The sequence below is a fragment of the Drosophila guanche genome, unplaced genomic scaffold (genome assembly GCF_900245975.1).
Source record: "Drosophila guanche unplaced genomic scaffold, DGUA_6, whole genome shotgun sequence".
In the NCBI taxonomy this organism is placed as follows: Eukaryota; Metazoa; Arthropoda; class Insecta; order Diptera; family Drosophilidae; genus Drosophila; species Drosophila guanche.
Genome location: NW_022995767.1, coordinates 359,650 through 375,983, shown reverse-complemented (window position 1 = coordinate 375,983; position 16,334 = coordinate 359,650). Strand labels below are relative to the sequence as shown.

At 38.8% G+C, this 16,334-nt stretch overlaps 1 protein-coding gene across 1 annotated transcript; it reads left to right on the top strand.

Moving 5' to 3' along the window:
- The first annotated feature begins 416 nt into the window (after positions 1–416).
- LOC117591185 (fasciculation and elongation protein zeta-2) lies at positions 417–15,748 on the top strand. Its single transcript, XM_034284316.1, has 5 exons — positions 417–1,175; positions 13,480–13,910; positions 13,967–14,182; positions 14,667–14,756; positions 14,813–15,748. Exons 1-5 carry the CDS (start codon positions 640–642, stop codon positions 14,893–14,895), a joined length of 1,356 nt encoding a protein of 451 aa, XP_034140207.1. The 5' UTR covers positions 417–639; the 3' UTR covers positions 14,896–15,748.
- The last annotated feature ends 586 nt before the right edge of the window (positions 15,749–16,334 follow it).

Below are 16,334 nucleotides of genomic sequence, written 5' to 3'. Positions count from 1 at the left end.
TTCAGAAAGATTCGTCCAGTCAAAAAAAAAGTGTTGTAGTCAAATGAAACTAAAGTCAATTTGCTCAGAATTGTTAGGAAACCTCATATTAGGCACCTTAATACAACTTCCCACGACCAAATGCACCTACGAAGAAATAAAAGCTGTAACCTTATTTTGCAATCAATCCAATAAAAATAAGTCATGAAAATCAGCTGTTTATCTGTTAAGAATTTAATGATTATTCGAGTAAAATTAAAGTTGTACAATTGAGAGACCTAACCTGCTGGTAATATTAAACAGAAGATAAACGTCGAGGAAAATGATTTAAGATTTACGGTATATTTTATAAATGAAGGGTATATTTCCAAGGTGCTGTCTGGTATAATTCCGCGGTCACACTGACTCCGTGGCGTGGCTGCCTTGTTTATCTTCTTTGTACGTCTTCGTGTTAAATAGAAAACAAGCTGCCAGAAACTCGGTTCAGAAAATATTACTCACGACTTAATCGATCGAGTGTGACTTTTTTTTTATTGTTTTTTTAACAGTGCAGACAAAGAAGTGAAACTTTAGGCAGTGTTTAAATCGTAAGAAACTACATTAAATATTCAAGAATAACCAGAGTGCCCTGTGCTGATTCCTGCTCCTTGCTCGCGTGCCATGCGTGACCTCGGCACCAAAATGGCCGAGCTAAAATTCGAGGCTCCCCTGGCAAAGTTCGAGGAGACAGATGAGTGGGGCGGCTGTGACTTCATTTCTAACCAGAACGCCCTCAATGACACGCTTAACCTAAACCTGAAGGAGGTCAGTGTGGGCAGAAAGCCAGGTGCTGCAAAGCTTCTCTTGCTTGAAGATGCGGTTCGTGATGCGCACATCAGCAAGAACGGAGGAGGAGGCGGCAGTAGCGGCGGTACCATCAGTCCCAATTGCAATTCCTTGCCAAGCGGATCCGTCACGGATCTGGGCGTCTCCGAAGTGGGCCTGGTTTTGGGCGATGGAGAGGGGCTAGAAAAACCGTCTGCGGCCCACGGGGATCATGTGGACAACTTCACAGAGACGTTCGGCGGCAGTCTAGAGGATCTGGTCAACACGTTCGATGACAAGATAACTAAGTGCTTCGGAAACTATGAGGAAAACGTCGAGGAGTTGGCCCCGGTCCAGGTACGCAGCCAGGAGGAGATCATGAATGAATGCCAGTGAGTATCCCAGACATCCTGTGTCCACATTCTCCAGCGCTTTGTGGTTATGTAAAGTTCTTCATTCCGTTCTGGTTTCGTCTCTGTTGCGAAGCTGCTGGAGGGCAGTGCGCATGCACCACTCAACATCCCCCAGGTCCAACCAAGACTAACCGCATCGCCACATAGCGACGTAATCCTAGTGGGTGGTGGTAGTTGCTGGATCGATAAAAGTGTCAGGAGTTCTTTTCACTCTCTCGTTATTTTGGCAATTCAAATGGGGGGCGCACTGTTGCTCTGTGGGAGAATGAAGGAATGATTTCGCCCTTCCAAGTTCTGTACCGCTTGTCCAAACGGGAATATTCACAATCATATAATGCAATACCATGAAGATACCGGAAAGGAGACAGTTTAAGTGTAGGGCGAAATTAATTATTTCATATGCAATGTTATGTAGACCATAACAAGACAAGTAAGTATACATATGTATGTACGCAAACAATATCAGTCCGGTGGCTAGAGCCCGCTTCTGGTCTTCATCTGTCTAGCGGATAATTTGAATAATTTGGGTGCCGAGGCAAGGGCCACGGCTCCATTTTTAAAGATTTAAAATTTAAACCTACATATGTACATGTGTGTAAGTATGTATATCTAGTATTACAGTATAGTATACAGAAATATGTACATATCTATGCTTTTCATTATTAGTTTTATAAGTTATTGTAAGTAAGCGCCGGAATTGGTATCGCAGACGATGCATCGCCATGACGGCATGACGCTTGTTTAGCTCTAGTGTTAATTCTTTCACTTCGTTTATACCCTAATTAACTAGCTACCTATTTTATCAGAATTGTAGAAAATTTGATGTGCTTCCATTTTTCTGCTACGGGGTTTTTATTCCACTACAACTGCCTCTCTCAATTCTCACAGCAACACTTTTGTGGATTGTGGATTGTGATCGTATCTAGACTTTTCGTATATCGGGTATAAAACCAATCGGGATCAAAATGCTTTCCGGAAATCCAAGTGACATCAGCTATACATTCAAGTCTGAGCGCATGTACTCGCCCACATCCTAAAAATCCACATTCAATAAAAATGGAGAACCTCATGCAGACAAAAGAATGAAAGTGTGACAGACAAAAGTGACAAATAGTGAGAGCATTCTCGCAGCACGAATTTAATTGATGCGTTGAGTACGGAGGAAAAATTAATTCTCCCTTGAGTCAGGGCGGAGCAGAGACAAGCAATAAGATATTTATACGAGCAGGCATTAATGTTATCATTGAGCGATTGTGATTTCGGATGAAAGAATTATAAAACGAGGAAGGACGTGTGAAACGCTTCTTAAGCGTCATAACTTTTATACCCGGTACTCAGTAGTACATCTGTATCTTTGCGGCTTTTTTCAAATTTTTTCATTTTACATTTTTTCAACATATGCCATCTACATCTACACCGCTTCACACGCCAACACGCTCTTTTAGCTCACCCCCCATTTTTCCTTTATTTTTCCTTAAAGGCTGGTATCCAGCACCACAAAAAATTTGAACCACAACATTTCTATATATTTCTTTTGTGCGTGGAACCACTAAGCAAACAACTCAGTTGTTGTTTAGATTGGATCATTATCACACCCAGAATGAAGAAATGCATTTGCATGCGGCTACCCCAACTTCCTCCCGCCGCTTATAGTCTCTTATAGTTTTTGAGAACGAGGCGTCAAAGAAGACGGACAGACAGACAGACAGATATAGAATGGGCTATTGATGCTGATTAAGAATACATATACATATTATTCGTACATCATCATCACCTAAGTTGAACACCTATAACTTGGCGTACGGTCAACGTAAACAGGAAAAGTTAATTTTGTATAAAAGATCAACATGTTTACTATATGTTTATAAAAAAGTTTTTAATAATCTTCTATAGTAAGTAAGTACATGAGCCAGATTTGATAAAAAAAAGATTCAATTTTGTGTTGTTTTTTGGGATGGGTCAAGCTTGACTTCGAATTATGACCAAATGGAATAACACATGGATGCCGATTGTCACTCAAAATATAAATAAATACACCCCTTTTCACATTTCATTAAATAAGACCATTAGTACAGCTCCAGTTCAAAAACGAGAAGGGACGTGTGAGACGCTTCTTACGCGTTACATTTTTTATACCCGGCACTCAGGACTACATCTAGATGTAGAAGACATCGCCAACCACTAGATATCGTTCACATTACAGAACACGTAGTAAAAAGCCTACTAAATAAAATGCATAAAAAAATTGGATCAGTTAATCGTATTTTCCAATTTATGAGATATTTAAAACAGAAATAAAATTGGTACTTTTTCCCTGCACATTCTGTGCAATAATGACCGCTAGGTTTCACAGCAGATTTTACGAAAGTTGCGCCATCTATGAAAATTTCTTATACGCAACTTTGATGGTCACGCTTTTTCTAATACAGAGCGTTAAAAACCGAGTCTTGGTTTTAACTTTTAAAAATTATTTTTTGGCCACTGTTTCCGCAACTCCTCGCAACCAGTTCAGAATCAAAATCTCGAAATAAAAAGCCAAGTGCTGCTGTTCGACCGAGTCGGAATTCAAATCAATTTAATCTCTTCTTCTTTTCAATTTCGATATTTACCTATTAAATGCATGTTCTTCCTCTTTCTCTATCATATTCACATATCACATGTATGTTCTATGGCAACAAGCTTCTGTCAGTATGTCGTAAATGCAACAATTCAATAGCTTAATGCTTCAAATTAATTGTACTTATACAAAATACTAATTGCTCCGGGCCATAATTAGGCTAATTAGCGTAAACAGCCACCAAAACTGGTCATTGGGACAATAGTGAATCTGCACCTCAGCGGTGTTTTGTCAAATTTTAAATTTTTTCTTCATCTGTCATCTACATCTACAACACTTCTCAAACCAACACGCTCGCCGCCCTTCCCTAGACCCACATACTGCTGACTTGCGGTAGAGGCAGAGGCAGCGCCCTCACACAAAAAAAAACAAATATAAGCTGCGGGACGGGGTGGGTTAAAAGTCGGAAGAAGCATCGCCAGGGGGAGGGCAGAGGCAGGGGCCGAGTGAAGCAGAAGCAGAGTGTGAATGAGAGAATGTAAAAAGAGCAACAAAAGCTGCGGGACAGGGTGGGTTTAGCCACTGGAAATTAATTTCTCCATTGTTGCTATAATAATGATCCGATCGGATCCCAATTTGGTGATCTGATAGTTTTAGTTTTTAGTTTTCTTTTATCTTCAAAACTGTTGGGAGGGTTTCGCCCTTTTGCGGGGGCGGAAGGGGGCGTGGCTCATTTTTTAAATACACTGGTTTCAGTGTGAGCATACAGCAGTCCGGAGCCAAAATTTGGTGGCTCTAGCTCTTATAGTCTCTGAGAACTAGCCCACAAACAAGACGGACAGACAGACATGGTTCTATCGACTCGGCTATTGATGCTGATCAAGAATATATATACTTTATGGGGTCGGAAACGCTTCCTTCTGTGCGTTGCATACAACCGTCATTCGCACAAATACAATATACCCTATTTACTCTTTGAGTACCGGGTATAACAACACAGGGGAAGCACTAGGCACCCTCCTAAATGCCATACAGCAGGGACCACCATTTTCTCATCATAGGCTAAATTTATTTTCGCAAGGCCAACAAATCAAAAATATGTCTTAGATGGACTCTCTAGTCAAATCACATTCTGTATAAATTAATCTTGACATGGGTTTCTCCAAAAGTCTTCCGGCATAAAAATTTAACATATCTTGAGAAAAATCGTCATCGGAGGGCGGCCAGTTTCACCTGTGTTTATAAGGATAGAAGATTATTGAAAACTTTTTTCATAAATATATAGTAAATATGTTGATCTTTGATACAAAATTAACTTTTTCTGTTTACGTTGAAGGTACGCCAAGTTATAGGTGTTCAAACTAGGGTGATGATGGTGTACAAATAATATGTGTGCTTACTGTATGTATGTACATATCTATAAACTTTATAGGGTCGGAATGGTTTCCTTGTGTGCATTCCATACATCTACTTTCCACCACCAACACAGTATACCCTAATTACGCTTCGAGTACCGGGTATAAAAAATTGTATTAATTGTTGTACAGAAAAGGACACAGTCCTAATGGCACTCGAAAATGTCACCATCAAAATGAACCTCCACATGATTGATGAGTTGATAAATTCAGATAAATTCAGATAAATTCGTTTGATTCTTTATGACCAAGATTTTGGCAATTTCCGATCCATTTCCGAAGATTTGTACATCGTACGCGTTGCAATTAGTAGGAATGTGAAAATAAGACGGACTTTAAAGGCTCAGTAGCCCTATAACCTTGTGCTAATGTGAAGTCTGGGCCACTACTCGGTTTAAGCTTTTTCGAGTCGAGCAAATATACTCAGATTTTAGCGAAAGCTTAGGCAATTTATTAATGTTGTGCATCATTTTTGTTCATTAATGTTAAGTTATAATTTTTAGTTTTTATTTAAAAAATATACAGGTTCACCGAAATGTATGTAACTATATAATGCGTACTTGTGGAATACATACAGAATTATGTAGATGGAAATGTGTTTTTATTGAAATTCAATTTTTTAGTCTAAGTTGTCCTCGTCAGAGAAATTCATGTGTTCTTATTCTAGTGCAGATTATGTGATTATTCTAGTTTATTCGGTTGTTGTTAATTTACTATATATAAACAGTTTTGAAAACAACCAAAGCCCGTTGATTGAATTAAGTATTAAATATTAAGAGGGCGATGACTGTAAAAGCAACCGCCCTCTTATTAAGAGCTAAACAAAAACAAGACAACAATTTATACAAATGAATGGAAATCTGAATGTGTATATGCACACATCTGCATGCAACATATCTACTTCTATAACATACATACATACATGTACATATGTATGTACATATACAAAATGTATGTTTGTAATTTTATGTACATAAATGTTAATGTACATACATATGTACAAACATACATACATTTGTACAAACATACATACAAACAATTGTGGAAGTATTTATATGAGTAGTTGTTCTCTCCCAAGAGTTGTCACTATATGGATGGATGAGTCATCCAAACGACAAGTCCGTAACCTGCAGGCAGGGTGAGAAAGAGCGATACAGAGCAAGAAGGAGAGCGCGACAGCGCGAGGGCAATACAGTACGCGACAGGACCTGGCCTGGGGTTGTTGCTGTTCTTATTGCACGAGAGCTACATCCATACACACATACATACATATATCCGGCCCGTAAACTGTTTGTACCCAAATGGATTGTGTCGCTCGGGGGTAGCTGAAAAGACGTTAACCTTTTAGGCATTGTTTTTAGGAGTCGCCCAGGGCACATGCACGGACACAGACAGCCCCTTCAGCAGGCCTAAATAATAAATATGTAAATATGTATGTACATACAATAGGTACTATACAATACATACAGTACTTATTTACGAATGCATGTTTTTGCAAATTTATGTATATATAAATATGTACATACATACATATGTACATACATTAAAATATTTTAAGTGCATAGTAATTGGTGACTTAAGCGAACATAACCTCGATCAAACTAAACAAGCATGTGCAGTGAAAAAGTACCAGGTTTTGTTTGCTGTTTGCTGTTTTAAATGTCTCATAATTTGAAAAATACGATAACTTATCCAATTTTTTTTTATGCATTTTATTCAGTAGGGTTTTTACTACGCGTTTTGTTATGTCAACGGTATCTAGTAGTTGGCGTAAAAACTAATTTTTGAAAAAGTTTTTTTTAATAGAGTAATAGGTTGTTAAAATGTATATAGTCAGAAATGCCACATTTGACCACAACTCTTAAAATTTGCATTTATAGATCATAACCTCAAATGAGAAATTTCAATGTTTTTTCGCCGTTTGGAACACAATGAAGAAGAAAATTGTGAAGTAGGGTGCCATTTTGCACTGCATTTAAGCCACAGTATTAGTCACTAGCTATTTTGGAGGGCTAGAGTTTGATATCCAGTGTAATGTTGTTTTATAATGAAAACTTCTATGGAGAATGCCTGGTGGGACAAAAAATTCGATTATCTTGGATTTTTAAGCTGTTTTAATTGGTGCTACGACTTTTTTTATAGAATCTTCCACTGCTTAACATATTCCCATCCTTATTTTGCTTCTAACATTTTGAGAAAAAAATATAAACCGAATAAAGAATGCTTTGTATGACAAAAAATTCGATTATCTTGGATTTGTAAGCTGTTTTAATTCGTGCTACGACTTTTTTTTATAGAATCTTCCACTGCTAAACATATTCCCATCCTTATTTTGCTTCTAACATTTTGAGAAAAAAAAATAAAAACCGATGTTTCCCCTTGCTATTCTTAAGTAATATCAAAAAACTAAATCAAAATATCTATTTTCGTTCGCGAGTTATTAATTTAGGACAACAAAAGTGGTCATTGGGACCATAGTGCACTGATTTCACATACATCATACATGCATGCATAGCTTAGCTTTTTCGTCGGGCTATTGCATCATAAAGCAACAAAAACATGGCAAGCAAACGAAAAAAATAACATTGGAAATACAGTCCAAGGACAACTGGCAAAGCAGTAGAAGACATACATCCATATGTACATACATGTATTTATGTATGTGATAGAAGAAGGAGGAGAAGAAAGAAAAGGAGAGAGTGCTAAAAAGAGGGAGCAACAAATTTGAGCGGATGTTTAATAACACTACCAGACACGATTTTTCCTCACGAATTATTTTTATACCCGGTACTCGAAAAGTAAATAGGGTACATTGTATTTGTGCACAAAGTGAATGTATGTAACACACAGAAGGAAACGTTTCCGACCCCATAAAGTATATTTATTCTTGATCAGCATCAAAAGCCGAGTCGATTGAGCCATGTCGGTCTGTCCGTCCGTCTGTCCGTCCGTCTTGTTGAGCGCCTGGATCTTAGAGACCATAAAAGCTAGAGCCACCAAATTTAGCATCCAGACTTCTGTATGCTCACTCGGTTACAAGTGTATTTCAAGAATGAGCCACGCCCTCTTCCGCCCCCGCAAAAGGGCGAAACCCTCCCAAGTCTACAATTTTGAAGATAAAAGAAAACTAAAAACGCCATTCCGTAGGGAAAGACCATATCTATCAGATCACCAATTGGGATCCGATTGGATCATTATTATAGACAGAATGAAGAAATTAATTTGCAGTGGCTAAACCCACCCTGTCCTGCAGCTTTTGTTGTTCTTTTCACATTCTCTCATTCACACTCTGATTCTGCTTCACTCGGCCTCTGCCGTCCCTCTGCCTTTGCCGTCCCTCTGCCTCTGGCTCTGCCTACTTTTAACCCACACCGTCCCGCAGCTTATATTTGTTTTTTTTTTTTGTGTGCGGGCGCTGCCTCTGCCTCTGCCGCGAGTCTGCAGTGTGTGGGTCTAGGGAAGGGGGGCGAGCTAAAGGAGCTTGTTGGTGTGAGTAGTGTTGTAGATGTATATGACAGGTGAAGAAAAAATTTTAAATTTGACAAAACACCGCTAAGGTGCAGAAGTAGTACTGAGTGCTGGGTATACAAGTTGTGACGCGTAAGATGCGTCTCACACGTCCCTTCTCGATTTTTATAGATTCGTTTTTTAAGGCAAGATAATGTATGGCAATGGTGGGAAACCGGGCATTGGAAATGTCCTGATCTTAGTCCGATCAAGAATCTGTAGAACTTCATTATAGTTTATATATGAAAAACAAAACTTCATCAGAATTTAGTCGAACGGAGCTGCCCGTAGGAGCAACATCTATGAGAGAAAGTTAAAATAAAATTTCGGAAATAAAAGTAAATTTTTGAGCCGAAGTTGCCTTAGCAAAAACTTTCAGTTCGTAAATATAAAGCAAAAGTACTATTCGATTCACAAAACAAAAGCAAACAAAATAGTGGTTACTGATAAGCAATAACAAAGTGTTGTTGTTATCATGAACGACGACGAAGACGACACAACGGTTTGGAACTGGCAGAGAGTAAAATTGAAGTCAAAGGCAGTCAAGAGACAAAACCAAGCCTCTCCTATTCTACTAGAGAAAAAAATCGCTCTGGACTTAGCACCCAGAACCAGCTCCAATCAATATGCCCTCCTAAGCGACAGCACGCCAAATAACGGAAATGAAGATGAAAACGAAGCACTGGACATGATAACTGAAGATAACTTAACTGAATCTGCCAAGCCGCCACCTATATTCTTATCTGAAGTCAGTGATATAAAAGGAATGCTAGTTTACCTCGAGACTACAATTAAAAAAGAGCTTTTCTTTTATAAAGTACAACGCGACGTCATGTGAGAGTTATAAGAATACAGGAAACTTGTTAAAACTCTTACTAAAGATTCTGTCAAATTTCACACATACCAACTTAAACTTGAGAAGGCATTCAGAGTTGTTATTAAGAATTTGCACTTCTCAACGGATATCGACATAATCAAACAAGATGTGGAGTCCAAAGGTCACGCTGTTAGAAACATTAGTAATATTAAAAGTCGTGTAACCAAAGAGCCATTGAATTTGTTCTACTTAGACATTGAGCCCAACAATAAGAACTTAGATATATACAAAGTTAAACTCATTGGTAACGCAGTTGTTAATATAGAACCACCCCGTAAAACCAAAGAAATCGTTCAGTGTTATCGTTGCCAGGAATTTGGACACACAAAGTCATATTGTGCCAAAACTCACAGATGTGTGAAATGCTCTCTTAACCATCCCAGCAACGTTTGCCCAAAAGATAAAGATTACCAATCTTACGCTCAAGTTGCTGCAGGAAATAGTACCTCGAAAAAGTCTCTAGAAAGAATAGAACAGCTTCTAGAAAAACAATCTCAACTTACCAATAATTTACTTAACATGATAATGTTACTTGTAAATAAGCTATGCAAATAAATTGAAACTTAGGAATATGGAATGCCAATGGGCTTTCCAACCATGTAAATGAAATAACTTTATTTTTAAAAACGAATGACATTGACGTCATGCTTATTTCAGAAACACACTTCACTAGCAAATCTTTTTTTAAAGTTACTGGATACGACAAAGTAAGAGCTGACCATCCATCAGATAGAGCGCATGGAGGTGCTGCAATTCTTGTCAAGCAGGGCCTTAAATTTCAAATCATGGACAGTACTAGGGAAAACGCTATGCAGGCTGCCACAATTCAGGTAAAATGTATGCACGCAGATGTATCAATAACAGCGATTTATCTCCCACCAAGATTCACAATAAAAGAACTCGATTTTAAAAACTTTTTCCGAGGACTGGGAACAAAGTTTATCGTGGGAGGCGACTTCAATGCCAAACATCCATGGTGGGGATCCAGATTAACTAACCCGAAGGGATCGGAGTTATACAAATGCATACGAAACAATAACATAACTACTTTGTCAACTGGTGTGCCCACAGATAGTCGAAAAATTACAGATTTAATTGATTTCATAGTATTCTCTGGAATCCCACAATCACACATGCGAGTAATGGAGAGCTTTGACCTTAACTCGGATCATTCTCCAATAATAGCAACTTACAGCACAATAGCCCATATGTTGGAAAAGCCCTATTAAGTAATAACAGCCTCTACAGACATTAACGCATTTAAAAGCCATTTAGACTCAGCTATAAGCCTGGACATTTCGTTAAAAACAGGAGAGGAGATAGACTATGCTGTGGAGCTTTTCACAAATACATTTCATAATGCGAGCTACAGAAACACGAATCATGGTTTTAATCATCAACAACCAAACCAATTGAACCTTTCAACCGAACTTCGACAAAAAATACAAAATAAAAGGAATCTGCGAAAACGCTGGCAAGAAACTCACTACCCTGCTGACAAAAGATTGTACAATAAGGCTGCATCTGAGCTTAGACAACTGCTGTCGAACTTACGCAATGAATCTCTAGCTGCGTATCTGAGAAACTTAGACCCTAATTCCAGCAACAATGAATACAACCTATGGAGGGCGACTAAATACCTAAAGAAACCAGCTAAAAGAAACATAAATATTAGCAAAAGCAACGGAACTTGGTGTAGGTCTAATAATGAACAAGCGGAAGCATTTGCACAACATCTGCACTCTGTGTTTCAGCCAAACGATATAAATAATTATATAACATAGACTGAAGTAGAAAAATTCCTTGAGTCACCCTGCAAAATGAGCTTGCCTATTAAAAGCATTAAATATAAAGAAGTTGTGACAGAAATAAAATGCTTGAACAATAAAAAAGCACCAGGCCCTGATAAAATAGACGGTATCACCCTAAAAAGTTTACCACCAAAATGCATTCGGTTTCTCACTCTTATATATAACGCGATTCTCAGACTAGGCCACTTTCCAAGTTAATGGAAATGTGCAGAGATCGTTATGATCCTAAAGCCAAACAAAATAGAAACGGAATTGACATCATACCGTCCCATTAGTCTGCTGACAATTTTCTCGAAAGTGTTTGAAAAAATACTATTGAAGAGAATGTTGCCAATTTTGGACGAACTTTCCATCATTCCTGAATACCAATTCGGATTCAGGAGGGGTCACGGGACCCCTGAGCAATGTCACAGGGTTTTTAATGATATAGTTTCGGCATTTAAAAACAAAAAATACTGCACTGCTGCATTTCTTGATGTTCAACAAGCGTTCGATCGAGTCTGGCACAAAGGTTTGTTGTACAAGATAAAGAAATGGCTACCTGCTCCGTTCTATTTATTAATCAAATCATATCTGGCTAGAAGATGCTTTTACGTGCAGCAGAAAACCGATAATTCATCACTACTTCTCATCAACGCAGGCGTCCAACAAGGACCAATTCTCTACACCCTATATACGGCCGACATGCCAGTTACAAACAACTGCACTGTTGCAACATATGCTGATGATACAGCCGTTTTAGCCACAAGCATATCTATAAATGAAGCTTCTGAACTCCTGCAGAGTGAGCTAAGCCTAATTGAAGACTGGTTCCTTCGATGGAAAATTAGAATAAACTCCCTGAAATCCGTCCAAATAACGTTTTCATTAAGACCAGGTAACTGCCCAAATGTTACACTTAACGGCTCACCAATTCCACAAAGTACCTGTGTGAAGTATCTCGGCTTGCATCTCGACCGCAGATTATCATGGAAAAACCACATTAAAGCAAAATGTCAACAACTTAGACTTAAAGCACTAAAAATGTCCTGGTTGATAAGTCGAAAATCAGAAACCACTTTGGAAAAAAAAATTCGCCTCTACAAATCCATACGGAATCCTGTTTGGACCTACGCTATACAGCTTTGGGGAACTGCTAGCAACTCAAATATTGAGATACTTCAGCGTTACCAATCAAAAACTTTGCGACACATTGTCAATTCTCCGTTTTGCGTATCTAATGCAAACATCCACAAAGATCTGAATATTCCAACAATTAAAGAAGAAATATAGAAAACTAGTAAGAAATACATCGACAGACTCCACAACCACGAAAATAATTTAGCCTTAAGTCTATTAGACAATAGCCTAACAGTAGGAAGACTGAAAAGATACCACATTCTCGATATCCCTAATAGATAAATCCAACAAACTGAAAAGATGTTATATATAATAGCAGGGCTCATTGGAAAACTGCTATTTCTGTTAATTGAATATTAATTATACAATTTACATATTGTTTAAAAAAAACAGATTGTAAATATAAAGAGAGAGAAAATAGCGAAAATTTGCTGTATCCACAATTTTGAAGATAAGAGAAATCTAAAAATGCAAATCCGTAGGGAATAACCATGTATATCAGATCACCAATTAGATTGGGACTATAGCCAGAATGAAGACATTAATTTGCAATGCTTCTGCTTGTTTCTTGCTGCTAAGCCTTTCTCGCTCGCAAACTCTGCCCCATGCATTGTGAGGCTCTGGGGGAGGGTGGTGAGCAAAAAGAGCGTGTTGGCGGGAGAATTGTAGTAGATGTAGATGATAGGTGTGGAAAACATGTAAAATTTGAAAAACCACTTAGGTAAAGATATACTGACTATACTATAGTATACTATATATACTGAGTACGGGTTTTAAAAGTTGTGACGCGTACGAAGCGTCTCACAAACGTTCCTACTCGTTTCTCTTATGAAAAGTTCAGGAAAAATGTATAGAGATTTGGTATACCACCACTGCGATACCCACTGTCGATACTTATGTACAATGGACGTATTTATATAATATTGTATATTCAAGTATATTAAGTTTCAAATACCGCAAACGAAACCTAACTCGAAGTTTCGGCTTTTCTCCTCAGAATGTGGTGGACCATCACGGGAAATTTTGGAAACATTCTGCCTATCGACTGGTCCAAGTCGTATACCCGTCAGATGCACATGCCCACACTCAACCTGGGCCAAAGCCACGCAAAGCAGCAGCATCACCGCAATCAGCACCAGCTCCAGAAACACCAGCACTCGTATCCACACGCTCCAGGCGGGGACGAGTCTAACGATCTGGTCAGCGAGGATGACTCGGTAGCCAACGACTTGGACATGCACGCGCTAATCCTGAACGGACTGAACGGGGATCTTGACGACCAGCCCATTAAAACGGTCGAAGAGGTCATAAAGGAGATTGACGACATCATGGATGAGGCGGAGAGTCCTTTGGACGAGCCTGACACCTGCGAGTCGGAGGTCATAGAAAAGGCGCGCGAAGTGCTCGGGGCGCCCCTCTATGCAGAAAGTAAGAACAAATTGAATTTAATTTAGAAATTTGATACTAATATTTGAAACCATAAGAGCTGCAATATCTGACCACCACACAGTTGAACGAGCTGTACATGGAGATGGAGGTGCTGATTCAGGAATTAAGTGAGACTCTTATCAACGAACTGGCGCTGCGTGACGAGCTCGAGTACGAGAAGGAGCTAAAGAACTCATTCATTTCCCTGCTGCTGGCCGTCCAAAACAAGCGTCGACAATACCACGTGGAGAAGAAGCGTGGAAAGTTCCAGGGTAGGTGGGGGAACGTGAATCAGTGAATCTCGTATTCTCTAGCTATTTCTATCGTTAGTGCAGATACACAATTTATTCAGTCGAAAGCAGGCATTTCCAACTCGATTTTATTCGTTTTACAACGCACACCCGGGAATGCCTAATGATCTGCTTATGAACGTATCTGCTCTTGTTTATACTAGATTTTAAAGTCAGTTTTAAGAAAAACCAGAAAAACATATTAGGCCAGAACATTTTAAAAACAGCGGATCTTTCGTGAGTAGATATCAGGAATCACATGTCTATGTATCGCCCGGTTTTAATTGTACCCTCTAATTTTGGGTACCCAGTATGTATGTATGTACATGTAGCATTTAAATACAACATATATGTACTTAAGTAAATATACATATACAGGTCAAATTAAGCTGGGTTCGATTATGCCATATTCGGAAGATCGACTAGACCCTTTTTAATTGCTAATTATATTGATTGACACTTGCAGGTCCCGAGCCCAAATACTTGACCACTGTTATTCCGTATCACCTAGAGAACGGTACGCCCAACAATCAGTCCCTACAGGTCCTGATCAAGAGTAAGTTCAAGGGAGAGCCGCAATTTTTACAGCATTCATGTTTCTTCCGCCCGCAGTACTCAAGGCCATAAATGAGGACAGCCCGACGGTGCCGGCTCTTCTCACGGACTACATACTAAAGGTGCTCTGCCCAACATAAGCGATGTAACTGCAAAGGAACCCAATCTATCGCTCTATCTTTCTGTCTGTGTTTATACCGTACATCTACATGCATATATAAATTATCATTTAATGATTAGTTTGTATTCTAAACTATTATTTCAATTGTTTTAATTGCGATGCGTTTCTGAAAACACTATCTCAGCCACTGAAAAAGCTTAAGAAGATAAATTATAAGATTTCGATATATAGATCAAATATAAAAAAAATGTATGTATACATGCATAGAAGTAAATATCATATTAAATATTTTCGGAGGAAATACATAACTGACAGTTCTCCCCACTGCGATAATACTCACTTATCTCGAATCGAATCCACTTGGAAAATCCGCTAAAGCCAGTAATATTTATACTAAATCGAGTCATATTGTTAAAGAGCAGATTACATAAAAGCTTAATATATCTCAATACATACATACATAAATACACAAATGTATCTTTACGTCTATCTCTATTGCAAAGATTGCAGAGACTGCACAGAGGATGTATGTGGATATTTGTTGTTTAGTTCAAATAAATTCTCGCTGTATTTATCGATCCAAACGGAACTATCTTTGTTCGGCAGTAAATCTCTAGCTTGTACCATATGTAACTTGTATGTATTGATTTTAAGTTATAGTTCTAGTTCAGACCACTAGCTGGACAGGGACCTTTCCATATGTCGCTGCCACCGCTGCCGATTCCAAATGGGTTCCTCGTGAAATTATGCAAACCTAAACGTAAAAATTGAAACGTGTGAGACGTGAATTAAGTTCAAGAGATTGTTTTTGCTTCACTTTATGTTTTCATGTAAATTTTTTTAGCGTTTTTATACCCGGTACTCGAAGAGTAACTATTTGTTGGAAAAAAATTAATACACGGAAGGAAGCGTTTCCGACCCCACAAAGTATATACATATATTCTTGATCAGCATCGGAGACTATAAAAGGTAGAGCCACTAAATTTGTCCACCATGCTCACACTGATACCAGTGTATTTCAAAATTTCGCCCCGCTCCCTTCCACCCCCGCAAAAATCTGCTGTAGCCACAATTTTGAAGATAAGAGAAAACTAGAAATGCCATTCCGTAGGGAATGACCATATATATCAGATCACCGAATTAGGATCTGATTGGATCATTACCCCCACCCCATCCAACAGCTTTTTTGTATTGTTTGCACATACTCTCATTCCACACTCTGCTACGTGCAGTGTGCGGCTCTAGTGGAGGGGGGGGGGGGGGGGGGGGGGGGGGGGGGGGGGGGGGGGGGGGGGGGGGCGAGCTAAACGAGTGTGTTGGCGTAAGAAGTGATGTAGATGACATTTGTAGAAAAATTGTAAAATATCAATAAAGAGGTATACTAACTGAGTACCAGGTATAAAAGTTGTGACGCGGAGGAAGCGTCTCACACGTCCCTTCTCGTTTTTTGTTGATTTT